The 27,405-nt window shown below is 36.2% G+C and overlaps 2 protein-coding genes and 1 long non-coding RNA gene across 5 annotated transcripts in view; 1 reads left to right on the top strand and 2 right to left on the bottom strand.

The window, feature by feature from the left end:
• Positions 1 to 2,468: 2,468 nt before the first annotated feature.
• On the bottom strand, positions 2,469 to 3,103 carry LOC140013261 (uncharacterized). The gene is made up of 2 exons (XR_011820341.1): positions 2,885 to 3,103; positions 2,469 to 2,795 (listed from the first exon to the last, which is right to left on the bottom strand). It is a non-coding gene; the product is annotated as an uncharacterized lncRNA (long non-coding RNA).
• Positions 3,104 to 4,747: 1,644 nt separating this feature from the next.
• LOC140013316 (cytosolic sulfotransferase 5-like) lies at positions 4,748 to 6,109 on the top strand. Its single transcript, XM_072062555.1, has one exon. It carries the CDS (start codon positions 4,932 to 4,934, stop codon positions 5,907 to 5,909), a length of 978 nt encoding a protein of 325 aa, XP_071918656.1. The 5' UTR covers positions 4,748 to 4,931; the 3' UTR covers positions 5,910 to 6,109.
• A 1,992-nt stretch (positions 6,110 to 8,101) lies between these two features.
• Positions 8,102 to 27,405, bottom strand: part of LOC113706917 (DNA-directed RNA polymerases IV and V subunit 2) — a 50,533-nt gene continuing 31,229 nt past the window's right edge. For 2 of the 3 annotated variants that reach the window (XM_072062984.1, XM_072062985.1), the window contains 7 exons: positions 16,400 to 16,921; positions 14,947 to 15,159; positions 12,757 to 13,640; positions 11,672 to 11,963; positions 10,056 to 11,003; positions 9,169 to 9,440; positions 8,102 to 9,048 (listed from right to left, as the gene is read on the bottom strand). In XM_072062984.1, the coding sequence (XP_071919085.1) occupies positions 8,547 to 9,048; positions 9,169 to 9,440; positions 10,056 to 11,003; positions 11,672 to 11,963; positions 12,757 to 13,640; positions 14,947 to 15,159; positions 16,400 to 16,921 (3,633 nt within the window). In that variant the 3' untranslated portion in view covers positions 8,102 to 8,546. Of the gene's footprint in view, positions 9,049 to 9,168; positions 9,441 to 10,055; positions 11,004 to 11,671; positions 11,964 to 12,756; positions 13,641 to 14,946; positions 15,160 to 16,399; positions 16,922 to 17,788; positions 18,013 to 27,405 lie in introns of those variants that run through there. The other variant, XM_027228981.2, reaches the window with a different exon arrangement.

Genomic DNA, 27,405 nt, shown 5'->3' with positions numbered 1-27,405 from the left:
ATAACAAGAGGTGGAACTACAACCGTTGATCACGTGGTGATGGACGGTACCAAAACTATCACCGCAAATGAGTTTTGCGGTTTCACTTTTTTTTTAAAAAAATTTGCCACATATTGCGACATGAACAACGGTGTGATAATTGACGTCGCAAATTTGATTTGCAGTGTTCGTTTGGGAAAAAGTTTTGCATGCTTCACCACTCATCAGATGAGGGGCGAAGGCTTTTCAAAAAAAAAAAAAAAGAAATCATAAAGCCAGTGCTGTCACCAAAATGAATAGAAATTAAAACTATTTTTATTGGAAGCCTCTATTCGTAATTGCGGCGACCCTTAATAGAGAACAACCCCTCAAATCACACCAGTTTTGTGAGAATTTCTGATTTTAACAATATTGTGAGAAATTCGCCAAATATTAGGGGACGAAAAGTGCGTTTTTCACTTTAAGAAAATAGTTCGGAGGCTAAATTGGTGCTTTGCTCCATTCGATTTATGCCTTTCACCATTGCCACTGCTACCCGATTTATGTCTTTTAGATTAGTGTAATGCTATATCATCTTTTATGTCGTATGTCAAAATTTTCTACGTTGTACAAATTCCCTAAGTTGCCCTTACGTCCATTGAGTTCTATGCAATTCACTTTCTCTCTCTTGATGGGGCAAAAATTTAAGGTAGATTTGGTCTTGTAGATCATGTTACCCAAATTTTTCCACAATTTCAATTCTTGGGTTGGTGAGATGGTATGGCAAAATTTGGATCATATGGTGTACATAAACAGGGTCTACCTAAGTGTTTGCCCTTAACGGTTCATCTTATCATGTTCTTCGAGATATATTCTAAGATGCAGGTTCTTCTTGGTATAAGAAAAATTAAGCAGTAGAAGATGACAGGATTTTGTAAATACGATAACAGAAAATAGTTATCAGGAGACATTTGAACACTTAAAAGGCAAAAATAATAGTTTAGCGGATTATCTATTTAGAAGAGTTGCTAACTTTGTTTGTTGTGATTTTGTAGATGGAAGGCAAGAATTTGACCTTAGGTCAAATCTTTCTTCACAATTATATTAGAGCAACTAATCTCAAATTTAAGCCATTTTTAACAAATGTAGCATTAGATGATAACCAACAACATCTGATTGATACTATGTGGAATGCTAAAGGAGATACATCAAAAGTAGTAAGAGTTATAAATGCATTAACGCATTATTCTTCAAAAGGGAAAAACTTTTCCTATTATGCTATATTCCGAGGATATCATCCGGGAACATATCATCAATGGATAGAAGTTTTGTAACAAACAAAAGATTTTCAAATCCCTTGGTATAAAATATTTTTACAGTTTTCAAGAAGCAATAGATGCATGTAGAAAAAAATATAGAAATTAATTTTTGTGTCACTAGAAGTGTAAATGATTATCTAGATGGAAACATCGTAGAAAGTAATTTAGAAATAAAGTTAGAACTCTGTAGCCATTGTGAAACAATGTCTAGAAATTTTGAATTGTTAAATGATTGATGTAGAAAGTTAAAGGAAGAAAAAGACCAATTAATAGAAAAACTCAAAAACCTCTTAGTCCGGAAGAAAATAACAAAATGAGTGTTCGATTTTCCTTCTTTCGACAAAAACCTTGGCAACACTTTCTTATGAAATTCAAAATGATCATATCAATTCCCAAAATAGTGAAATTAAAAAGATGATCATAATTTAGGAATTTTTACAAGATATCCCAAAATTCAAATTTTATCTGTTAGGAATGTTGTTCACTTGGGAATTATGTTACGGGAATTTCAATGCTTGTCCTAGAACTGATCCTTTATGTTAAGTAATTCCTTTGGAAAAAGAAAATTGTAAATGTCATTTAACCTATAACATTTGTGGAGTGTCTTTGTGCCTAGATGTGTATTAGCCATTAGAATAGAACATAAAAGGACAAAATATCAATCTTACCCCACAAAAACTCTGAAGACTATGGATTCGTATATACATCAATCTTTTCTAATTTAGAGCAGACAAACCAATTTGGAAGAAAATTAGCATGTGTAGTTAATTCTTTATTTTCTCGAGACGGGTGTAAATATGTAGAAACGACAATATTTAGCAAAGGTTCCGAATTTATCCAAGGAGTATGCTATCCAACTTAATATCATATTATTTTGGATGAACATAGAAGTAGAACAAGCATACCCTTTGAAAATTATTCTTGGGTTTGTAAAAATCTCACTCTAGAAAAGCGAATTGACCATTAGAGAGAACAACAGCTAACTTATGATAGAATTGAAGAAAATGAAGCTCGTTCTTAATGGCCTCCGATTGCCCTAGAAGATGACTTCCAGAAAATATATTGTGAGTAGAAGTTTGCTGATATAAAATTCTTGCAGAGATCCAGTTAGAAGATCTAGTAAAATTGCACCTAAGACAAATTTATCAAGAAATTCAAGGTTTGTATGAAGATTATAATGATGGGGAAGGATTAGCAAACATCATTGGCGACGAGGAGATGTATAATCTATAGTACATGCTTGAAGCCTACAAAAAATTATCCAACCAATAATCTATCTTGGCCTTTCAAATAATAGACTAATTAGTCACTAGTCATTAGTACAATCAGGAGACAGAAACATAATGCACGCATGGCCCATAAGTCCAAGAAGACCACAAAGTTTTCAACTGACCTTTGGCAGGAACCAGTAATTAAATGGCTTGCGCTCCACTTTTAGCAGGAGAAACATCAAAGCATCCAAATTTCAAAGTTCAAAGACATTGCATTTGGCGCTCACAAGATGATTTCTGACTCAACCTGCAATACAAAATCTTATCAGGAACAAGAAGAAACAATAATTCAAAAAAGTAACATAAACAACTAGTATTTATAAAAGGATCCAAAACCAAGGATGAAAGGGCAAGTCCTAGAGGAGAGAGAGAGAGCAGGCCACAAGCATCATTCGCAAAGGAAGACAGCATCGGAGCCATCAGGCTCAGCATTGATTCCAGAAATCCAGAAGCCCAAAAGTTATAGACTCTTTGTCCTCTAGCTCTTTGATCTCTTACAGGCCAATCTTAAGATACTTCAACTTAGATTTTAGAAATCCCAAATATTCGTTCTAGTCTTTTGTGTTTTAGTCGTATTTCTTCTTTTGTGTTTTGTGTACTTGAATCCCACCCAAATTTCTAGCATAAGTCGGCATTTTTTATGAATTGTAAGTCCTTATCCATTATTGTGTCATATATTCTATTTATTGAATACTTAATTCTGCACTTTATGTTATCCAGTTAACAAAGAAGATGATCTAATAATAAAAACTTGTCCAAGAATTCTTCTATTAATTACTTTGTCCTATTTCATATGCTAAAATTATAGATAAATTTTGGAAGGTTTCTGAATCCATTCTGTGTTAAAAAGTACCCATTCGAGTATAGACTACTTAAAGGAAAAATCCAACATTTAATGAAAGATTAAATCAATATTCTTATATCGGGTTAGAGTTATATATTACTAGGTCATAAAATTAAGAAACGTGTTATCGGACTAGTAAATTGGAACCTAAGAAGACATACACACAAAGATATATATATATATATATATATATATCTATATATATGTAGACACACGTACATACATACATATTCATACATATATACACACACACATATGAGGTGTTGGGTATTGGACATTGAGTTTTTAAGGATCTCTTATCAAACCCTATTAGATTGCTTGTTGATAACTCTTTGTCAATATCAAAGCGTGACGAACAATCCATCGATTGTCTAATTGAATTAACCATCTAATACTCACGGATATCGGACTTCAACCTATGCATTGCCATCCCTATTATTATAATTGTTATCATGCTTTATAAACACATAAAGAAAGCATTCCACTCATTTTAGTTTATTTTATCCTTTTTTTTCGTGAAAGGAATGCATTGCAGTTTAGAATTTTAGATGGCCTAATTTGATGGATTCCTAAATTTTTCTGTTATCATGTATTACTTGTTTCATTTTTGTAGTGCAATGAATTATCGTTTGTATGCTTATAGCTATTAGTACGTTTGCACGAATTTTTGTTTGAATTTCTTATCTTTAAATATTACATCCTGTTTTGTACTTTGTTTTATTTCTTTGTGTTTTCCCTTTTGTGATTAGCTTGATCTGTAAAGCTTAAGAAGCTTGTGCTGCCATACCAGTACACCTTTTTTGTAGGATAAATAACAAAAAATTTATACTTTTCTCCTTGTTAAATTAAGTGATGTTAAATACAAAAAGTGATCAAGTCAAGAAATCAATGAAGGGACTGTACATGCTTCCATACAACTGTGATATATAGTTAAAGAGAGGAATCAAGTAGATTTGGTTTAGCATTCTTACTGAATACTTCCGTATTAGTATTAATTAATATCAATTATCAAGAAATAGAAGAAGCTTGGGTTCAAATCCCCCACTCTCTCTCCCCTGGCTTCTTAACTCCCATTTGCTTGAAAAATAAAAAAGAAAGAATTGGGATTAGTCCTATACATACAGTGTATAAAAGTCCCAAAGGGACATGAGAGAAGCGATCAAAAAGATTTTCAACAACCGCATATTCGGTTTTTTCTGCAAACGATTCTCAATAGCTGGAGTCAGCTAGACCATGAGCTGAGGCAGAAGGCACAGACCTGCTGAGAGCTTGTTTTGTTTGTTGTCCATTTTTTATTGTCGAGTTGCTTATTAAAGTGAGTTTTCTTGAAGTCAGTAGGAGACCGCCCTGTTTTTGTGCATTACAGCTAATGCAACGTGCTTCGCATGTGGTAATATAGATGTAGTTACCAATATAGATGTTGAAAGAGTAGCATTCATGGTTCACTAGTCCGTGAAGCTATATCTAATAGTCTACAAAAGCACCGACGGACATGAGACTTGGAGCAAGTAGATTCGTTAAAATTCTAAGAGCGCCAATATGTCCACAACTGCATCCTTAGTCCCTTGCTCAAAAGATCAAAAACAAGAGGAACTAATGCAAGAATACTGCAAGAACCTGTTGTCAACCCTCCCCAGAAAGAGATGGTTTGGTTCTTCTTATCTGTACAAGTACAATGGCTTTTGGCTCGGTCCTAAAGGGATGCCGGGGCTCATTGCATGCCAAAACCATTTCCAAGCTCGGGACACTGATTTCCTACTAATTACCACTCCCAAATCAGGCACCACATGGCTGAAGGCCCTTATGTTCACCTTAGCCAACCGAAAGATTTATCCAATCAACCAAAACCATCCTTTGCTCAAGCAAAATCCTCACTCTCTGGTGCCATTCATGGAATTTTTTTGCTCACCAGAAAAAATGAACCCTGACTTTTCTTGTCCATTGGGAAGACTATATTCGACTCACTGTCCACTTACCCTACTGCCCGAGTCGGTGCTGAATTCAGGTTGCAAGATTGTCTACCTATGCAGAAATATTAAGGATACTTTCGTCTCATATTGGCACTTCTCCAAGAAGTTAGGGGCTGAAGCTTCACTCGAAGAGTTTTTCGACATGTTTTGTGAGGGAGTGAGCCTTTCTGGACCAGTTTGGGATCATGTTTTAGGCTACTGGAGAGAAAGCTTGGAGAAGCCTGAAAAGGTCCTGTTTTTGAAGTATGAAGCCCTGCAGGAAAAGCCAAGTTTTCATCTGAAACTTTTAGCTGAGTTCATGGGGTGTCCGATTTCACCCGAGGAAGAGACATGTGGTTTTGTTGATGAGGTTTTGGGGCTTTGTAGCTTTGATAACTTGAGCAATTTAGAAGCGAACAAGAGCGGGACCTTCAAGACTGTTGGAAATGAAATGTTTTTTCGGAAAGGAAAGGTTGGAGATTGGAAAAATTATTTGACAGGTGAGATGGAAGAACGCATTGATCATATCACTGCCCAAAAGTTCTTCGGATCTGGATTGAGTCTATAGGATTGTGTAAAAGATTCAAAAACCTATTCGTTTGGATCTGGATTGAGTCTCTAGGTATTGGTATTCCTTAATCCAAGCATGGTTGTGTTGTTCCAAATTTACATGTGTGTGTTGTTGTTATCACATGTCTTGTACTGTAAATTACAAATATCATCAAAAATTAATACTTGTTATTGATATTAACAAGTACTAGCGCTCTATTGAGTAATTCTTCACCCTCCTCAAAACCAGTATTTGTTGTTGAATTCAAGCTAAAAACAAGCTTTGAGGTAAATTGAGTCTTCATCCATCTCAAAGCTGCAATTCAGAAAGTTTGCTTACTTTGATCCTCAAATAAATGATTTCTAAACTTTCTGTCCCCCAATTATGAGAAAGGTACTTTTGATTTGTTGGCCTACTAAAAATCTAACGGTACCATAGTTTGTGTATCTTGTTGACGGCCATTGTCACGCTGAAAATAAGATTTGGGGCTGTATTTCTAGCTCTAAGTTAGTCGAGATAAGTGTTAAATTTGCATATTTTTAGTGTGTTTTATTGATTAGTTTTTGGTGTGTTTTAGTTATTTTAAGAGCTAAGTAATTTAGGTTTCTAGTTATGAAAAGCCTGAAGGGAGGTTTCTGAAATTATCCCTTTTGTATGTGCATATCAACGGAACAAGTACATATACTAGCACATCTAAAGTGAGTACTAAACACTCAAACAAGGGCGCGCACACACACACATTCTCATTTGGTCAAAAGTAGGGGATGCAATTGATTCGAATGACTCCACTCGAATTCGATTCGAGTTTAAAAATTTTTGCTCGAGATTGAATCTAATCGAGTTTAAGAAATATAAATTTATATTTTATATAATTTTAAACAAGAAATAAAATAGACATTTTATACAAATATATATACATATGAAAATCAATTGCAATCGTCGAGTTTTCGAGTTTTACATATTAGGCTTGGAATTCGTTAGGTATTTTGAATTGCTCGAACTCGATCATCGCAACTTGAACTTGAGTTTTGAATGAACCTGCTGGTAAGCTACTCGATTCAGGTGGACTTGTTTGCACGTTTATCTGTTACAAGTTTTTTAAAAACTTTAGTTACAGTAACTTCAAAAAACTTTTCAAAATTTTTAAACTATACATTTCAAAATATTCAAAACAAAATACACTTCAAAAACTTTTTTAAAAACTTCTACGGTAAGTTACAGTAAAATTCTAGACAAATATCCAAAAAACTCATCTTCCAAACGGGGCCTCAATGCTGTCAAAAACTTCACATACAAACACGTATAAACACACACAGTTCCGTGTGCACGTGAATATATGTGCAAAAGAATATGTATAAAATTAAGAAAGAAGAGGATCTAATAATAAAAATTTGCCCAAGAATTCTTCTATTAATTACTTTATCCAATTTCATATGCTAAAATTATAGATAAATTTTGGAAGGTTTCTGAAGCCATTCTGTATTAAAAAGTACCCATTCGAGTATCGACTACTTAAAGGAAAAGGACCATTTTGAATATGAACATGCCCAAAGAAATTAAGAAATAATTTTCATACCCGAAAAGGATTAACTTATTATTAGTGACTAAGAAAATCCTTGCTTAACTAAGAAAAGCCCCTACTTTTTATTAGATCAAAATCCTATCAAAATCTATCAAGGTTGTAGGCGAGGAATTTTAAAAGAAAAACAAAGAAATTATAAAATAATAGACATAATAAAATATTATTAATTAGATTTGATAAAATTCTTCCTCTAGTTTCAACAACCCTTCGTAGCTTTCATTTTGGCTCAAAGCTCAAATGGGTAACACCCCTATAGAGTATAGAGCCGGTTTCAATTTATGGCACTTTAAAAAACTTTTTTTAATATAGATATAAACATAGAGAATTTAACAAATGATAGTTAATTTTTGTATGCAAAAGCAGCAATGCAGTTTTTGTCATGTTAAACTAATATCTCTGAGTCCGAAATTGGAATTGTTGTGGACGAAAACCCACTGGTAGAATCATTTAGTTAGCGTTTACAAACATGTCTGGGTCAAGAAAAACAGAAAAAAGGCTTCTTCAATGGCTTAAGGTTCTTTGAGATTATCCTAGTAAGAAACCACTCTAAGTTTGCAAGTAACAAAATTGCTATTGTTTAAACATTTTAACCAAAGTGATGCTAAACACAACCATAAGCAAAGACTACTGATCAGAAGTTGTTCTTTGCCAAGAAAAATCATTTGCAACGTCTCCAGTAGAGCATGCACAGACATGGTTCATCGCAAGTTCGACCACATATTTACATGTTCACAAGCAAAAGGAGCACAGAAACTCAAACCTCGCATAGCCAGGCAGAGCTTGATCAATAAGCCAGTCATATAGGATTACATGACTGCAAACCAGCAATAACACAAGGAAATTGCTTAGCAGGTGTGCACCCTTTAGTTCCAAAAAATCACCAGTCCGTCTACGGTAGAACTTGACTGCTTGCTTGTGCTTGGGAGCTGGAAGTTATTTTTAACATTCTATGCACAGACATGTTCATTCAAATGCTTAAAATCCATGTCATCGTTGTATGCACTTGTTATGAAACTAAGTATTTATAAAGCATTCAGGATTATAACCAATACATCCAAGAAAATGACTGAAGCTCAGCATAACTCGGTGTCAAACTTCAGAGATATGCCCATGCTGAAAAGCTCTTGACAGAGCAACTTGGCACCATAAGGCACATTCACCCTAACAATGTCTTCTGCAGACTCACATAACCGACAGAAAGGGCCACGAATCTTGCGGCCACCGAACACTGGCCTCTGGATTACATTGGCCATACTCCTGCATTTGCGACAGATATGCATCTCTGAAGAATCGCTGAGAGTGAAGAGGCGTTCATGCAAATTTGATGCAGCACCATGAGCTATAAGGCAATCCCGTTCCATCTCACCAAATTTTATCCCACCAAACCGCTTCCTGTCTGCCACTGGCTGACGAGTGAGTGGATGGACTGGTCCCGTGTTCCGAAATTTTACTTTATCTTCAGCCATATGAGTAAGGCGTTGATAAAATGTCGGACCCATGAAAACCATAGTATGAATCATTTCACCTGTTCGCCCATTGTACATTCTCTCATTTCCCCACCTTGAAAATCCAAGCCTGCCATGTGTACCCCATTAAAACAACTATAACAGACCATGGCATACCAACGGTAAAGTAAAGACATCATACAAATGATTGTGCATAACATGATTTTATAGGCTATTGCTAATGTATCACCTCTGAAGTTGGTCTCCTATAGCATCAACAGATAAGGTTGAAAAAGGTGTGGCATATTTCTGTGCACCTCCTAGAGCAATTCCCTTAGCCAATGCAGCCTCTAAAAGTTGCCCAGGAGTTTGTCGTGAAGGAAATGCATGTGGATTAATTACGATATCTGGAACTATTCCTTGTGCTGTAAATGGAAAATTCTCCTGAGATTCTAGGAAACCCAGAACACCCTTCTGCCCATGCATGCTTGAAAACTTGTCGCCCAGACCTGGAGAACGAACCTGATTTTTTTTTTTGGAAAAATAAAATCTTAGAATAAAGGTAGATAGAATAATAAAAAAATCTTAAAAAGGTCACTAAGAAGACTTGTAAGTATTTTAGCAACAGCACACCATATTACATATGCTAACAAAAGTAAAAACACACTATTTTCCAACTCGACATATCCCACTACCATTCAAACATATAAGCAGAAAAGAAAATTTTGATTTCAAGCTCCTCTAAAATTCAAATTTGAGCACAAGTAGACAAGCTAGCAAACATCCAAATCGAAACCACAAATTAATAGTTAAAAACGAATCTTTCACTGGTTTATTATTGTCAGAGCATATATATTCTCATCTATAAAGTAGAGGAACAAGCTAATGAGGGAAAGCTCCTGCCGATGATAAAAGAAAATTTCTGTTTTATTCCAAGTTCTTTATGTTTACCCTAAGATGCCTGCAAATTTATCCCCTACACTTTTAGCATCATGAGAGAACTTATTAGGAGAAAGAAAACAGAAGGAAAAAGCAAAAAGACTTAAGTGGCTTCACAAGTTGAATGATATTCCACTTAATCATATTGTTTTCACCTCCCACATACTACTCCCTAAATTGTATATCAAACAAGTATACCTGCCTCAGAGATACCACAGCAAAGTTCTTGCCCTCATCATTAGCTGACAGTACAACCTTCTGAACCATGCCTTTTTCAGTGTGCTTTAGTTTCACACTATGATCGGTCCCTGATTCTGAATATTTACCTATGACTATGTCACCAGTCTGGAGGCTAGCACCAATGAATGGAAAACCATCATCATCAAGGCTGTCAACGCGTCCAATTTTACTCGGCATCTTTCCAAACTTTACAAAGTCCTCAGGCTTGTGCCTCTTCCCCAAGTTTTCCGTCTCATCTACATCTGACTTGTAGCTTCTTATATGCTCGGATCGGAACATGCCACGCTCTAGTGAAGCACGATTCATTACCAAGGAATCCTCCTGATTGTAACCAAGATGTACGTTAACTGCCACTATAGCACATTGCCCATTAAAATATTCAGGTCGTGGCAGCATTCCTCTATGACGAGGATAGGAAGGCTTTCCAAGAGAATCTGAAAGCATGGTTCGGAAAAGTGGCTTCTGGGGATAATACAATTGATGGATATTTGTATCAACTCTGATACTTGGGTTTGTAGTGGAAAACCCAATAGCCTGTTGAGAGTGCTTCTCAGACTGGTACAAGACCCTTCGTGCATGATCATGGTTAGCAAATGGGATAATTCCACAGCTTAAACCTAATAAGAATGACTGGTCAAGTTCACAATGTGTATATTTCATGGGAGGCTTCTCTTTGCTGCCTGTGTACAACAAGCCAATTTCCCAAGCAGTTACACAATCTTCTTCCTCTTCAGGTCCAATAAGTTCAATGATTCCCCTGTCCAAAAGAGATTGGAAAGAACAGTCCTCCCCTTTCAAATCTTTGATCCTTTTCAGATTCTCAACAACTAGGAGGGGACGAAGAACCCTTCCAGCATCAGAAAATACACGGATTTCTCTATGCTTTTCATCTCTCTTTATTTCCACCTGTGAGTAAATACAGCAGAACAATTCAGACAAGTATAACATTAGAGAGAGATATATATAAACAGCGGCTAAAGAAGACTAATAAAACCATTCCTGCTTTATTTAAAGGATGACATGAAGCTCACTCCATTACTGTTTAACTTCAAAAAGTAAAATAAAATTACTGTCATAACGCTGAAGACCACAAGAAAACTAGGGTGGTGGGAACATGTAGCACTGCATAACAAAAAATGGTTGATTACATTGAGATGATTCACAGAAACGTGTCAAAAAGAAGACTTGGAATATCTACAAGTATATTATGTCAAGTTAGTTCATTTTCTTTTCGCCTCTTGCTTTGACTTGAGCAACAATCACCACTAGACAAGAAAAAACTTTACGGGATGGGAAGGCAGTATTTGCATCAATACATTCAACTCAAGCATTTAAATCTTAGACCTTCAAGCATCTATTCACATATAGATATTTCAGTTATTTAAAAAGAAGTTAACAGCATTAGATATATAATAAAAAACGTGGTAAAAAGGTTCTACATATTTTTGCTGAGATAGTCGCATGAAATCAACTTAAGATGATATTGAACAATTGCATATCAGATGCATAATGTAAGTCATTGTTTTAACAGCATCCCAAAATATTTTGAAACAAATTTAAATGATTGAAAATACCTGCTGTGGGATCTCCTTGCTCCGACGCTTATTCTTTAGCTCTGCTACAAATAATGCAGAATCCTTGCATGTCCCAATCCAGTCCCCATCCAAAAAAATCTTGTGCTCTTCATGTGTTGAGGATGAAGTATCATCTAGTAATAATTTTAAACCACAATCAAGTAATTTGTCAAGAAGAGATTCCAATACTGTTGTGCTGACAAGTCCCAAGCTGGCTAAGTTTTTAACAAGCCCACAATTTTCTCCATCTGGAGTAGAGAGAAAGCATATCTTTCCCCAGTGTGAAGGGTGCCTGCATCATCAATTTTAATCATCAATCAAAATAATACATCAGACCAAAGCAAGTACTCAAGAGGTGCCACGACGGTGGAAAGGCAGAGAGTCTCCCCCCCCCCCCCCCCGGGGAAAAAAAAGTATAAAGCTAGCACTATAGCATGTTAATAATAACAAACAGGAATACCAACAAAAATCACGCACGTAGATTAAATTTGCCAGTGTCAGCAACAGACGATGGCTGATCTTTAGAAAGCAATTACTCAAAGCAAGTACTCAAGATGTGCCACGAGGGTGGAAAGGCAGAGAGTCTCCGCCCCCCCTCCCCCCCAAAAAAAACCCCGAAAAAAAAAGTATAAAGCTAGTGCTATAGCATGTTAATTATAATAAACAGGAATACCAACAACAATCATGCACCTAGATTAAATTTGCCAGTGTCAGCAATAAACTATGGCTGATTCTTAGAAAGCAAGACTCAAGACGATTTTAATCATCAATATAAATAATACACCAGACCAAAGCAAGTACTTAAGAGGTGCCACGAGGGTGGAAAGGCAGAGTCGCTGCCCTCCCCCCCCCCCCCCCCCCCCGGCTGCCAAAAAAAAAAGTATAAAGGTAGCGCTATAGCATGTTAATAATAATAAACAAGAATACCAACAACAATTATGCACCTAGATTAAATTTGCCAGTCTTAGCAACAGACTATGGCCGATTCTCAGAAAATGTATGACAAGAATCTATTCTATTACTATATGACAAGCTGAAAGTAATTTGCGAAAAGGAAACAAGCTTAGCTGAGTTAATGTTCTCACGGATATCTAGCATCACCAACTCTCCCAGTATATGAAACCTGCTGCCGTGTTTTCCTCATGTCAGCAGTCATCTGCAAGGGGTTTGTCCGCCTAAGGGTAGCGACCACTCCAGAAACCCTTTCCATTTTCTTGTACGGATGTGACCATGCTCCAGTTGAAAATGCTCTTGAAAGACCATTCGAAATGATTGATGCATCCACATAGGTTTCAATGCCCCGCAGTTCATGATCTCCATAGATATCTTTTTGAATAGCTTTCACCATACGCCTCTCAGCATGTTTAAGGTGTACCTTCAGCTCCCGCTCCAACAGCTCAGAAGCCAACTCCAATCTCTTGTTTCTGAAATCATCCCGGTTGTCAACCTTTCGTCGGCCAGTATATGCTTCCAATAGACACTTCACCATGTACCCAAGGAAGCGGGCTTTCTGCTTAAAGCCAGTTAAATTTGGAAACAGTAGATTTCTGATGCATTCTTCCACAGGCTCAGCAGGAGGAAATTTACAGTTCTTCAGAAGTTTATGAACGTGATCAAGAGCATTCTTACCTCTGCGGAAGTCCGTACAATTATCATCAGCATCATATATCGATTCAGTAAGTATATTTGCAATTTTGGTGTCTTCAATGTCCAAATTGATCAAATCTACCACCTCTCTATCAGAAGATGCACCAAGGGCAAAAAACAGTATCCACACGGGCATTTCAGCAACAGCAAAATAAACAGAAAGAACCTTTTCTCCTCCAATGATACTCTCAAATTTTGAATTACTAACTAGCTTCAGATACACTCTTTTCCTTTTAGCAATTGGACGGTAAGAAACCATCCAGTTTGGGACACGAGACAGCCAAAGCCTTATCATGCAGATTTGCTCCTGTGCAATAAATGTCTGCAGTAAAACATTTCAGGATATCTAGCAGAAAAAGCTACAAAGAACTACTGAAAATTGCTGTGACTAATCAAATATCAATCAAAGCTCACTGAAAAGGTTTTATGGGAAATTGATTATTCTTGGTCCTTAGAAAGCATAAACAATGCAAAAGAAGCTAATGACTATACTAAAAGAACTAACACCTGGCAAAAGCTTTGGATCTCAGAAATGATATAAATTCTTGAATTTTTACTTGGCCAGAAAACAAAATTCACAAGCAAGGATGAAACACAAGGAATTGGTAGGTGCAATTTTTTGTCAACGTACATAAGTTTAAGAAATGAAGAAGGGAAAGTTGAGGAAAAACAAAACAAATAGATGGCCTTATACTAGAAAGCAAAGATTAGCATGCTCTTAATACTTTCTACAGCCAGAATGCATGTTTTACTTAAACCCCAAGCACAATAATGAGGATGACTGCATTCCATGCAGTAGTACAGATTCTCAGTCCAGCCCTTCACAAGCTTAAATAATTAATTTTTGCAAATAGCAGCTACCTTCATCTCACCATTTTCACTTGCTTTTGATACACTCTTTTGTTCAGACTTTTTAATTGAGGCAATTTGAATCCATATCCACACAAACAAAGCTTAAATGGATTTGGATGATTAAAAACGCTTAATGACTTTAAATGGGCAACAATTTAAACCCAGTTAATTTGGTCGATTTAGATGGGCTATGCATGTCATTTATAAAAATTCAATTATCAAAAATAGAATGGAATCAACTCACTGAAAAGAGGGAAAAGGAGGAAAAGAAAATTATGTCAGACAAATTAGTATCAAGTAAGCGTGGTTTAAGGTTGATGAGTTGGGAATGGCCAGGATTATGATCAGCAAGGAAGTGGTTCTGGAGACTCAAAGACTTATAGCTGGTCCAGGTGAGTTAAAGAGTGTCATCCTTGTCAGCATTACATCCTTGAGATAAACAACACTGAAAGTGTCCATGGATAGTTTACAGAAGCTTGTTGTCCATGTCAACTTTGGTTGGCAATATTGTTAAAGGACAAAAACTAGTTGTTTGTATTTCAATTATCAAATGGCTGTAACTGGATTAGATTATTTTTATCCACCAAACATTTAAGGAAAACTACAACCATTTATCCATTTTGGCATTTCTACTATTTGGAAAACTAGATTTTAAATTCCAAATAGTTGATTTTAAATTCCAAATAGTTGATAATGGAGGAAAACTTTTGTGCTTTGAACAACTAGCACAAACAAACTTACAACTTTATTCAACAAGAACAAAACAAGGTTATCACCTTTTCAGCACCCTTGATAATGAAATATCCACCATGGTCAAATTCGCAATCATCCTTTTCGGCTTCATTCATCCAACATAACTCAGACCTCACCATAACAGGGAGCCTCCCAATTATGATCTCCTTCTTCTCCTCCTTTTCACAATGATTCTCTACATACTCTGCCATTCCAGTTTTTGCCTTGTCACTTCTTAGAAGCTTCTTGGTGTAGACCTTAAAAATAAAAAAAAAATAAAAACAAAAACAAAAACAAAAGGAAGACACATATCAAAGTCAAAAGTGGTAGAAGAAAAAGGAACTATGATTACCCCAAAACTTTGATCATTGTTGAAGATGAAGTCATAGGGAAAGGGATTTTGTGTTGTAGTAGTAATGGACAACACAAGCAAATCTCAAGTTAGTACAATCAATTTAGCATCTTTCAAGTGCTAATCAATTATTTCTGTTTAAAAATAATTCATATGCATTATGCAGAGTTACTGCAAAAATTTTCCTAACACAAGTAAAGATTAACGGCACATAATCTTTCACCTAAATTTGCGATTTTTTTTCACGCATTAAGTATAGAGGGATTCCATCTTCTTTCAGATGTTAATAGAGAAAAATGAAAAACAATAACCCAAACAAATATGTCAATAATATCACAAAGTAAATAAGGCCAGAGAAAAAATGCAAGCTTCTGTGATGAATACGTCAACATTTTATACAACCACTAACAGTTCAAACTCTAGCTAATACAGACGTGTGACAAGCTAGGTATATAATCTCCAAGCATTGATAAGTAACTCAGTAAAGAAACTACTAAAGCAACAGTAGTCTGCATTTACCATAGAAAGCTCTATTAAGAGTTGCATTATCATATTCATTTTCCTTTTAGTATAAGGAATCAGATACATGCACAATATCAACAAAATAGACTCAAGATTCATGCAAGCAAACGTTAACGATACTCTTCAGTTTAAAACATGAGATGATATCTAACAAGCGCATGATTGGAAAAATTATACGATAATAGCTCCTATAAATGAATAACAAGATGTGTGAATCGACCTCTACCTACACAATAGCATGGAAGATAAAGAGCAAAACTAGATGCCACGTAACTCTCCAGACCATTTCAAGAGTGGATTTAAAGAATATATAAAATCCAGGTGAATGTGTATACCTGCACATGGAAGATACATGCACAATATCAACAAAATAGACACAAGATTCATGCAAGCAAATGTTAATGATACTCTTCAGTTTAAAACTTGAGATGATATCTAACAAGCACATGATTGGAAAAATTATACGATAATAGTTCCTCTAAATGAATAACAAGATGTGTGAATCGACTTCTATCTACACAATAACATGCAAGATAAAGAGCATAACTAGATGCTACGGAACTCTCCAGACCATTTCAAGAGTGGATTTAAAGAATTTATAAAATCCAGATGAATGTGTATACCTGTACATGAGTCTCCACTTTTATCCTAGCTGAATAAGTCATGTTCTGAAGCCGGGCATGACGAGGAAGCACTTTTAGATACTCGTTTTTACCTTCTCCAAATAACTTCTCACCTATCCAAATGTCTGGCTTCTCAAGAATGACTTTGCCAAACTTTATAGATGCGTATTTCCAATCTCCATCACCCCGCTTTGAAGGATCAAACCCTGGCTCAACCACAATCTCACCAACAGAGTCAAAGACTTCTTGAATCCGATACTTGACGAAATTATTGTAAGAATTGATTTGATGACTAATGAAACCATACTGTTCAAAAAAGGCAGTTGCTGCCTTCTTACAAAATTTCTTCAAGAAATCTTCACCCAACTCCCGTAGGGTTATAGAGTTGAGCATGTCATCGAAATCATCAAAGTCAATGTCATCAATATCCATCGATAAGGATTGATCAAATAAGTTATCTTTGCTACTCCCAATTCCCGAATCTTTTATGGCATCAGATGCATCCATTAGTATCAAATTCCCCTATAATCAAAAGAAAGAGAAATCAGGTAACTACAGATTTTTCCTTCTACAAGAACTAGAACTTACATATATATGACATGGATATCTAATGTCACAACCAGAACCAGAATCCACCTAATCAGCCAAATTACAGTCATTTCTACAGGTAAAGTACAGAGTAGAGTTCAAAATCAGATTATTGGATGCAGATTTTATTCACCAGCAGCCAGGATAGAAGCATTTCCTTCTGAATGGAAACAACAGCAAAATTCATTACAAAGAATTCACATTGCAACAGAACTTTTTTATTTTAGCACAACATTTTAACAATTCCAGGTCCTAATTTTCATTTTTTCTTCTTATTTCTTTTAATTTTCTTGGTCTTGCATTCTCCATTTTTCTCAGAAAGATATTAAAATCAAACGCCTTTTCCTTAGCCCCAAACTACCAGAGATTCCACTATCATAAAGAAAAAAAGAAGCTAAGAAAACTTTAAAATGTCAAGAAAAAATAAAAGAACAAAAACAGCCTCTTTCTATCCAGAAAAGGCAACATTGCAAGGATTTCACTCTTTATCTACTCCAACAACCACAAACCCTACGCTATAGAACCCCTCTGAAAAAACCATCAACATGCATGAGAATTAAGGGGTTTCCTCAAATTTCTCTCACCCACCCCCATTTTCAAGCTTTCCCCAAAAAATGAGAGAAAAATAAATACAAAATAAAAAAGGCAGAGAATGTCTTAAATAACAAACTGAAGTACCCAACCCTTCTGCATTTTTTGGTGCCCAAAAACATTCAAAAAGAAAACGTGATTTGAAAAAAAAATGGCGAAAATTTATAAACTCAAAAATGTAGACAGAGAGAAGATGAGAAGAAAACTTACACTTGCTTTTCAGTTTTGATGAAAGTTCAGGCGATGGAAACTATGAATAGAGCGAGAACAAATAAGCACGCCTTCTGCAAGAAGACTGAGGAAGTGGACTAGTGGAGTACAGCTTTGAACAGACAAGGCGATTCCTGCCGCGCAAGAAATTTGTGCCCGCCCTTCTGTATAAAATTGTATGCTATTTTACTATAGTTGATATGTAGATATTAGTAATATAATTTTTCAAATGGAAAGGACCGAAAAAAATATTAGCAGTATTTAATCTTGCTCAATACAAGATATTTTTATATAGGGCAAATGCCTCGATAGCTCTCAAACTATTTAAAAGTTGAATTTTTAACCCTCCAACTATTAAATGAATGTTTTCGGCCTTCTATCTAATTAAATGGTATATTTGTGGTCTTTCCGTGAGTTAGAGACTTAGAGTAGTCTAAGTTCAACAGAAAGAGCAACACGCGCGAGGCACGGGGATAAGCTGTGATGACTGAAAAATTCGCAAATATTTTCTTAAAATTCTCTCTTATTTTGATTAAATGTCTTTATAATATATTTACTACTTATTTACTCCCTTAATAGTTGGAATAAAGAATAGAATGAAGAGTTTCCCCTTTACTTTCATCGTTAGGGTAAACTAGGGTTTTTACGTCTTTCGGTAGTGTGATTACCCGGTTTGGAGTGTATACTAAATTTGGTAGTTAAGAGTGAGGTTTAGATGAGAAAAGTGTATGATTAGAAGTAATAATCATCAGTAAATTACAAGTGAAAACCCTAGTACGTGGGAATTAAGAAAAAACGGTGTGAACCGAAATGTACCGTTTGATACCGAGTGAGTACACCACTTGACCACTACTTTATTAACTTAATTTTCTCACTTTATTTCAGCTAATTAACTCTAAATATCTCCTCAAATCAGCCGAAATTATTGACTATAAGAAAGGGGGAAAAGAAAGAAAAATGAGAATTATTCTTGTGGTGACACTTGTTGGAAGTATAAGAAACTTTGACCAAGCATTTTTCTTTCTTTCTTATCTTCTTCTTGACTCCATTTTCCTCTATTTTCTTCCCTTGTTGGCCGAACCTAGTGAGGAGAAAAAGAGAGTGAGAGCTTCAATTTCCATCTTATATTTTACCTTGTTTAAATTGAAATCACAAAAATTAAATCGATTAAACTTGCAACAAGGTGACAAGGAAACTTTTGGTGGAGTGATTTTGCATGGGCAGTCTTGATTTTGTGTATTTCCTTGAGGTTGGAAGGTATGAAGGTATTAAGTTAAAAAGCTCTTCTTCTCTCTCTTATCTTGCGTTTTATTGGATAGACGACTTGAATCTTAGAAGTTTTATGGATGATAACCTAGATTGGTGAAGATTGATGGAATTTCAGCCTAGGGTTTTATTTTCCAGCTTTGATATGCATTTCCCAGCCATGAGATGGTTATATCCAGCTTTGTTATAGACTTGAGAGAGCTGATATGAAGATTTCTAGCTTTAATATGCCTTTTAACTTCCAACTAAGAATTTTCTAGCTTTAGTAGAGAATTTTGCTCTGCTTCTGACCAGCTTTATTCGTCCATGTTAGAGGCCGAATTAAACTTAGATCAAAACATGAAAGTTGTAGGAAATGGTGTTATATAGCTGCCTGTAAAATTTCAGCTCAATCGGGAGCACTGTAGCATGTGAAATGATTGAAATACCCTTGATTGCAAAATATTTTTTTTCCGCGTGCAGTTTTGAGCCTTGATTTTGTGTATTTCCTTGAGGTTTGAAGGTATGAAGGTATTAAGCTAAGAATCTCTTCTTCTCTCTGTTATCTTGTATTTTATTGTATAGATGACTTGAATCTTAGAAGTTTTATGGATGATAACCTAGATTGATGAAGATTGATGGAATTTCAGCCTAGGGTTTCATTTTCCAGCTTTGATATGCATTTTCCAGCCATGAGATGGTTATATCCAGCTTTGTTATAGACTTGAAAGAGCTGATATGAAGATTTCTAGCTTTAATATGCCTTTTAGCTTCCAACTAAGAATTTTTCAGCTGTAGTAGAGAATTCTGCCCTGCTTCTGACCAGCTTCATTCGTCCATGTTAGAGGCCGAATTAGGCTTAGATCAAAACATGAAAGTTGTAGGAAATGGTGTTATATAGTTGCCTGTAAAATTTCAACTCAATCGGGAGTACAGTAGCATGTGAAATGATCGAAATACCCCTGACTGCCAAATGTTTTTTTTTCCGCGGGCAGTTTTGAGATTTCACATTTTTGGCTTCGTTTTCCACTTTGATTCGTATCAAATCAGCATTTGGTCAAAACATAAAAATTTTAGCCCTATGTTTCAGCTTTCCAACGCAACTGAAAACGCCTTAATCAAAATTTTGTAGTTTGAGTTATTGTCATTCAAATCCAGTACTGACAACCAGACTGATATTTAAATTCTGGTTCTATAATTTGCAAATTTGACCTAGATCAAATGTGAACTGGGTTGACTTGTCTTCATGAAAGTTTTAATCCTTTATCTTAGTTTCGAAACGGTATAAAGTGTATCCCAATCCGATAAACGTAGCTCCAGTTGTGACCAAAATGCTATAAGATATTAAATCTGCTGTTTAGCCTTTTGTCTTCAAAACTGATTTCCGGTTGTATTATTATATTTGTATTATAATTGGATGATTTTGGAGCCTAATTGAAGCGCTATGATGGTAACATTGCTTGTGTGTGACTTTGGGGTTGATCTAAGAAAAATAATGAAGCCATAAATGGCTAAAAAATATGTAAATACAAAGGATGTGCTGCCCAAATTTTCATTCAAGGACTAGACTTGTGCACTTGTAGTTTGAGCGAAGAGTTGGGGTTGAATTGAGCTTGAATTGTCTAGGTTATTCAAATCCTCTTTCATGAAGGTATGTAAGCTAGAATTCGGTCGAAACTTATACCCTTGGAAAAATGAAAGTAACGACTAATAGAAATACGTTTTCTTCGTCTCTTCGACTCAAATGGTGATTTCAAAGTTTAATCGTTTCAAAATTTCAAAGTTTTAAAATCGAGCATGAGTAATATGAATATTCCCCAAATAAGTTTCAATTACTTGATTTTCGTAAAACAAAACGTTTAAGTGTCGAACTTTAGTTGAATTTCAAAACTCTTAAACAATGTTTTATCGCAGATTTGGACTCCCGACAAGGAGTAATACCTGAACGTGATCCGTAAAAGCACTACATCTTTGGTGAGTGCTTCCAAATACCTGATTGAATTTGACACTTGTTTTCAATATTTGACTAATGTGATCGAATGATATTTGGTTGGTATGGTCGGATAAGGATGTACTTTATCGCACTTACCTTAATGTGATATGTACTTGTTTATTGGTGCAATTGACTTGATATACTTGTGCTTGATTTGTAAGTGTTGGAGTGGCAGCATGTACCACACTCAATCCGAGTGGGAGGTGCCTCTCATTCCCGTCTCCGTACTTTTATCTTGATTCAGTCGATTGGAGATGTTATCTCATCGAATTCTTGGGAACCCAAACCCCACTGGCTAGTTAATCGAGTCGAGCCGGTAAGGGATTGGTCGATTAGATAACGAACCATGGGTATCTAGTGTTGTCGAGTGGAGTGTTATCTTCTCGACTAATCGGTATACTTGAGTATTACCACCAGTGTTTATTGAGGATTTTGGACCCAGTAGGGGGTTTGGATGGTGGACGGAGATTGTAGCTAAGTGGTGCTCTACTGGACTGATTACTTTACTTGAAAGTTGATGAAGTGTCAACTAATACTTCATCAAACTCTGGTGAAGCAATGGGAACTTGGCTCCTGAGAACCATCTGTATCCTTAGACTTTTAAATGATTATTGTCTATTGGATTATTGTTTCTTTTGAAAAAACTTTACATTCGCTCATCTTGAGATTTGCTACTTGAAGTGTTATTGCTCATTTTCTTGACTTGTTGTGCTCGCTATTTTCCTATTCTGATACTTTCACTTTTAAATAATGGTCAACTTACTATTTGGAGCCTTACTGGACTTTTAGTTCAACTTATTATTTGTTTTCCTTACAGGGGGTACGAGCGAGGCGTGAAAATTGTATAGACTAGCATAGTCTAGTTTTTCTGAATTTTGTAATTGTACTCGTACTAGTCGCTCGATTAGAGTTGAATGTATGTAGAACTCCAATCTTTTGATGTATTTGGAGTTGTATGGATGTTTGAGACAGAAATGAATGTAATTGTACTTTCCAAACTTGGTAACTGTTGTTTCCTTTATTATTGAGGTTGTACCATATTTGAGTTGGAGTGAGTGAGTGAGTCCTGGCGAGAGTTGGGCAGGCGGTCCGCTAAACCCTGGGATACGCCCTAAGAGGAGGTGGGTCGTCACAAATGGTATCAGAACTCTTATCGAGCTCGTGCCGCGAGAGGATTCTCAGACTGTGGGGATTGACTTATTAAGTGTGGAACAAATGTCTATTGTTGGGGGACCTTAGATATGTATGTTGGGTAGGAATCTAAAAAATGGTTGATTTCCTCTTAAGCCTAACTAACTCGAGTAGTGAATTATCATATTTTCGGATTCCTGTATCCGAGTACCAAAGAATGATACCTTCGGATAAGTTTGGATGGCGAAAGCCAATGCACGGGGGATGCAAATAATCTGGACTTGGGATATATTGAAAATATTAGTGAGATGTAGGATCCTTATTATTCACGTGTACGTACTTGGTTGTACTTCTTCAAATTTTGATTAAGTATAGTGCTTGAACAATACCTAGGAACATTCTTTATGTTCTTTTCCATGTGTTCTCTTATTTTTCATTTTATGATTTTGAAATGTTTTTATCGAACTTTATAGTTATTTTATTTTGCTTATACTTACATAGGTCATTGTGTAAAAGAGGTATGGAGGGTAGGTGAAGTCAAGGACGTGAAACTACTCGAGGACGTGGTTCTAACTGTGGCCGTGGGGCTAAACAGGCACAAGAACTAGTATGGGAATCGAGAGAAGAGAGAGGTGAACCAGTTGAACCGCAACCTGGACCCCGAGCGGAAGGGGAGGATCATGTGGCAACGGCGATTCAACAGATGATAAATATTCTTGCTCGTTTGGTAGAGCAACAGGGTCAAGCGCCTGTGAATCAACTTAGGGATCCTGAAATGGGACAAGATAAAGTCTTAGAGAGATTCCAAAAGTTTTCCACTCCTAAGTTCGTGGGAGGACCGGACCCTGAGGTAGCGGAGAAATGATTAGAAACCATGATCAACATATTCACCGTTTTAAACTATGCAGAAGAAAGGCACATGCAATTTGCTATTTTTCAGTTTGAGGGTCCAGCTAGGGTTTGGTGGAATGTAATTAGAGCTAAATGGGAGAGAGAGGGAACCGCATGGACCTGGTTGAAGTTCGTGCGGGAGTTTAACGAAAAATATCTTCCACCGATAGTCCAAGAAAAAAGAGAAAATGATTTTATTAAAATTTGTCAGGGAATCCTAAGTGTATCTAAGTATGAGACTCAGTTCATTAAACTTTCGAAATTTGCTCCTGAATTGATAGCTACGGAGCAAAGGAGGGTTAGGAGGTTTGTACAGGGACTCAATGTAGAAATACAGGAAACCTTGATGGCGGCACAAATTAAAACTTTCACTGAAATTCTTGAGAAAGCCTAGAGGATAGAAATAGTTATGGCACAAGTAAGAGTTTTTCATGCAAAAAAGAGGGGTGCACCTGCTAGAGGTCAGAAGCAGTTACATGGTGATCTAGGTAGGCCAGCTTCTAAGGTCAGTCGAGGAGCTGGTGTACGGATCCTGGGGACACCTAAGGAAGTTACTCCGAGAAGTGCCTCACAAGTAACTCAAACTCCAACCCCTCACTTATCTTGTGGATATTATGGGAAGACCAATCATACTGAGAATAATTATTGGCGAAAGGCACGAAAATATTTATGGTGTTGTAGTGCTGAGCACCAACTTGCAACTTGCCCCAATAGATCACACCTAAACCTTGACAAGCCAATGTAGGAGGGACTAGACCAAGTGTACCAGCTAAAGTGTACGCCTTGGACCAATAGATAGTACCTGAATCATCGGAGGTAGTGGAAGGTAGTGGAAGGCACGATTCGTGTTTTCTATTATTTAGCTAAATTTTGGCTATAGTGAGACCTGGGAGTTAGAAACGGACATGCAAGGAAAATATCCAGAGTTATTTATGACTACATGCATGAATTTCGAGGACGGATTCTTTTAAGGGGGAGAAAGTGTGACGACTGGAAAATTCACACATATTTTCTTAAAATTCTCTCTTATTTGGATTAAATGACTTTATAATATATTTACTACTTATTTACTCCCTTAATAGTTGAAATAAAGAATAGAATGAAGAGTTTCCCCTTTACTTTCATTGTTAGGATAAATTAGGGTTTTTACGTCTTTCGGTGGTGTGATTAATTGGTTTGGAGTGTGTACTAAATTTGGTGGTTAAGAGTGAGGTTTAAATGAGAAAAGTGTATGATTAGAAGTAATAATTATAAGTTAATAAATTACAAGTAAAAACCCTAGTACGTGCGAATTAAGGAAAAACGGTGTGAATCGAAGTGTACCGTTTGATAACGAGTGAGTACACCACTTGACCACTACTTTATTACCTTAATTTTCTCACTTTATTTCAGCTAATTAACCCTAAATATGTCCTCAAATCAGCCAAAATTATTGACTATAAGAAAGGGGGAAAAGAAAGAAAAATGAGAATTATTCTTGTGGTGACACTTGTTGGAAGTATAAGAAACTTTGACCAATCATTTTTCTTTCTTTCTTATCTTCTTTTTGGCTCCATTTTCCTCCATTTTCTTCCCTTGTTGGCCGAACCTAGTGAGGAGAAAAAGAGAGTGAGAGCTTCAATTTCCATCTTATATTTTACCTTGTTTGAATTGAAATTACAAAACTAAACCGATTAAACTTGCACAAGGTGCCAAGGAAGCTTTGGGTGGAGTGATTTTGCATGAGCAGCCTTGATTTTGTGTATTTCCTTGAGGTTTGAGGGTATGAAGGTATTAAACTAAGAAGCTCTTCTTCTCTCTCTTATTTTGCATTTTATTGGATAGATGACTTGAATCTTAGAAGTTTTATGGATGATAACCTATATTGGTGAAAATTGATGGAATTTCAGCCTAGGGTTTCATTTTTCAGCTTTGATATGTATTTCCCAACTATGAGATGGTTATATCCAGCTTTATTATAGACTTGAGAGAGCTAATATGAAGATTTCTAGCTTTAATATGCCTTTTAACTTCTAACTAAGAATTTTTCAATTTTAGTAGAGAATTCTGCCCTGCTTCTGACCAGCTTCACTCGTCCATGTTAGAGGCCAAATTAGGCTTAGATCAAAACATTAAAGTTGTAGGAAATGGTGTTATATAACTGCCTGTAAAATTTCAGGTCAATCGGGATCACTGTAGCATGTGAAATAATCGAAATACCCTTGACTGCCAAATTTTTTTTTTTCCGCAGGCAGTTTTGAGATTTCACATTTTTGGTTTCCTTCTCCATTTTGACCCTTATCAAATCAGTATTTGGTCGAAACATGAAAATTTTCGCCCTGTGTTTCAACTTTCCAACGCATCTGAAAACACCTCAATCGGAATTTTGTAGTTTGAGTTATTATCATTCAAATCCAGTACTGACAACCAAACTGACATTTAAATTCTGGTTCTATAATTTGCAAATTCGACCTAGATCAAATGTGAACTGGGTTGACTTGTCTTCATGAGAGTTGTAACCCTTTGTCTTAGATTCGAAACGGTATAAAGTTATTCCAATTCGATAAGCATAGCTTCAGTTGTGACCAAAATGCTATAAGATGTCAAATCTGCTGTTTAGCCTTTTGTCTTCAAAACTGATTTCCCGTTGTATTATTAGATTTATGTTATAATTGGATGATTTTGGAGCCTAATTGAAGGGTTATGATGGTAACATTGCTTGTGTGTTACTTTGGGGCTGATCTGAGAAAAATAATGAAGTAATTTGGGCGGCATACCTTTTGTATTTAGCTATTTTCCAGCTATTTATGGCTTCATTATTTTTCCTCAATTCAGTCCAAAGTCACACTCGAGGGTTAGGAATGTGTACTCGCAACTGAGCAAAGATTTAAGGACGAATTGAACTTAATTTGTCTAAGGTATTCAAGTCTTATTTTGTGGAGGTATATAAGCTGGAATTTGTTCGAAACTCGTACCCTTGAAAAAATAAAAGTAGCGACCAATAGAAATACGTTTTTCTCGACTTTTCGACTCAATGGGAATCCCAAAGTTTTAATTATTTCATTGCCAAAACCAAAAGAGCGAGCATGAATTTTCGATAGTTTGATATGTAACATGAACCCTATCTAAATGAGTTTCATTTACTTGATCTTCTTGAAGCGAAACTCTTAAGTTTCGAACCCTAGTTGATTTCAAGCTTTTAAATGATATTGTATCGCAGATTTGGACTCCAACCAAAGAGTTACACCTGAACGTGATTTTTGACAAGCACTAAATCTTTGGTGAGTGCTTCCAGATACATGATTGAACTTGATACTTGATTAAATTCTTTACCAACGTGATCAGCTAAAATTTATTTGGTTGGTCGGGCAAGTGTGTACTTTATCGCACTTGACCTAACTCAACTTGTTGACCTTGGTCGATCAATCCTTGGTTTTGATGATTAACAAACCAAAATGTAGATTTGGGCTAATGTTTTTATGTGAGTAATTTGTTAGAACAGATTCTTGTGGCATAAAAGAAGAAGCAAAAACAGGGCACTCATGTCGGACGCTATCGGACGTCCGAAAGGATGAAAAACATCAAGAAGGAAACTCTGTCGGACGCTCGTGAGGAAGCATCGGACGTCCGGAAGGATCGGACGCACGCCTCGGACGCACATCGATCGCATCGGACGTCCGAGAAATTTCGCAAAGATTTGATGACTCTCTGCCTACGTTCGGACGCAGGGTTCGGACGTCCGACAGGTGGTTCGGACGTCCGACAGGCACCTGTCGGACGTCCGACAGGCCAACGGCTAGTTTTGACAGCAATTAATATTTGACCGTTGGAGAGTCTTTTGGAGCCATTTCTCACCTTCTATAAAAACCCCAAAGCACAAGAAGACTAGAGACTTTTGCCAACATAAAATACAAGCTTACAAGTGAGATTTTTGAGTAGAAAGATTCTTTGTTGGTTGTATAAGGGGTTGGGGAAGTTGGGTTGTGAGGTTGCTCAAGTGAAGGTTACTCTCTTGGAGTAGTAAAACCTTGGTGAAGGTGAACCAATCACTTGGAGTGGTAAAACCTTGGTGAAGGTTGCCTCATTTGTATAAAATAGTTCTTAATTGGGTGAGTGATCTTTCAAGTGTAGGTTGTTGAGGGTTAACTAGAATTGTTGTAAAACTCCTTGGCTCAACCAAAGTGTGTTTGGGGTGAGGAAGGAGTGAGTCTTCACTTGTACATCTTGGTTAGCATCGCCATCAATTGAAGAGGCTATTGGATTGATATTTGGTTTGCATTTCTTATCTTTTCTCTTTAATTAAATTTTCTTTATTGTGCTTAAATTTGATATATCTTTGTGCATCATTGTGAATTTGTTTGTACTCATTGGGTTGCAC

Source organism: Coffea arabica, chromosome 8c, assembly GCF_036785885.1.
Source record: "Coffea arabica cultivar ET-39 chromosome 8c, Coffea Arabica ET-39 HiFi, whole genome shotgun sequence".
Lineage (NCBI taxonomy): Eukaryota > Viridiplantae > Streptophyta > Magnoliopsida > Gentianales > Rubiaceae > Coffea > Coffea arabica.
This window is presented reverse-complemented; position numbering and strand designations above follow the sequence as displayed.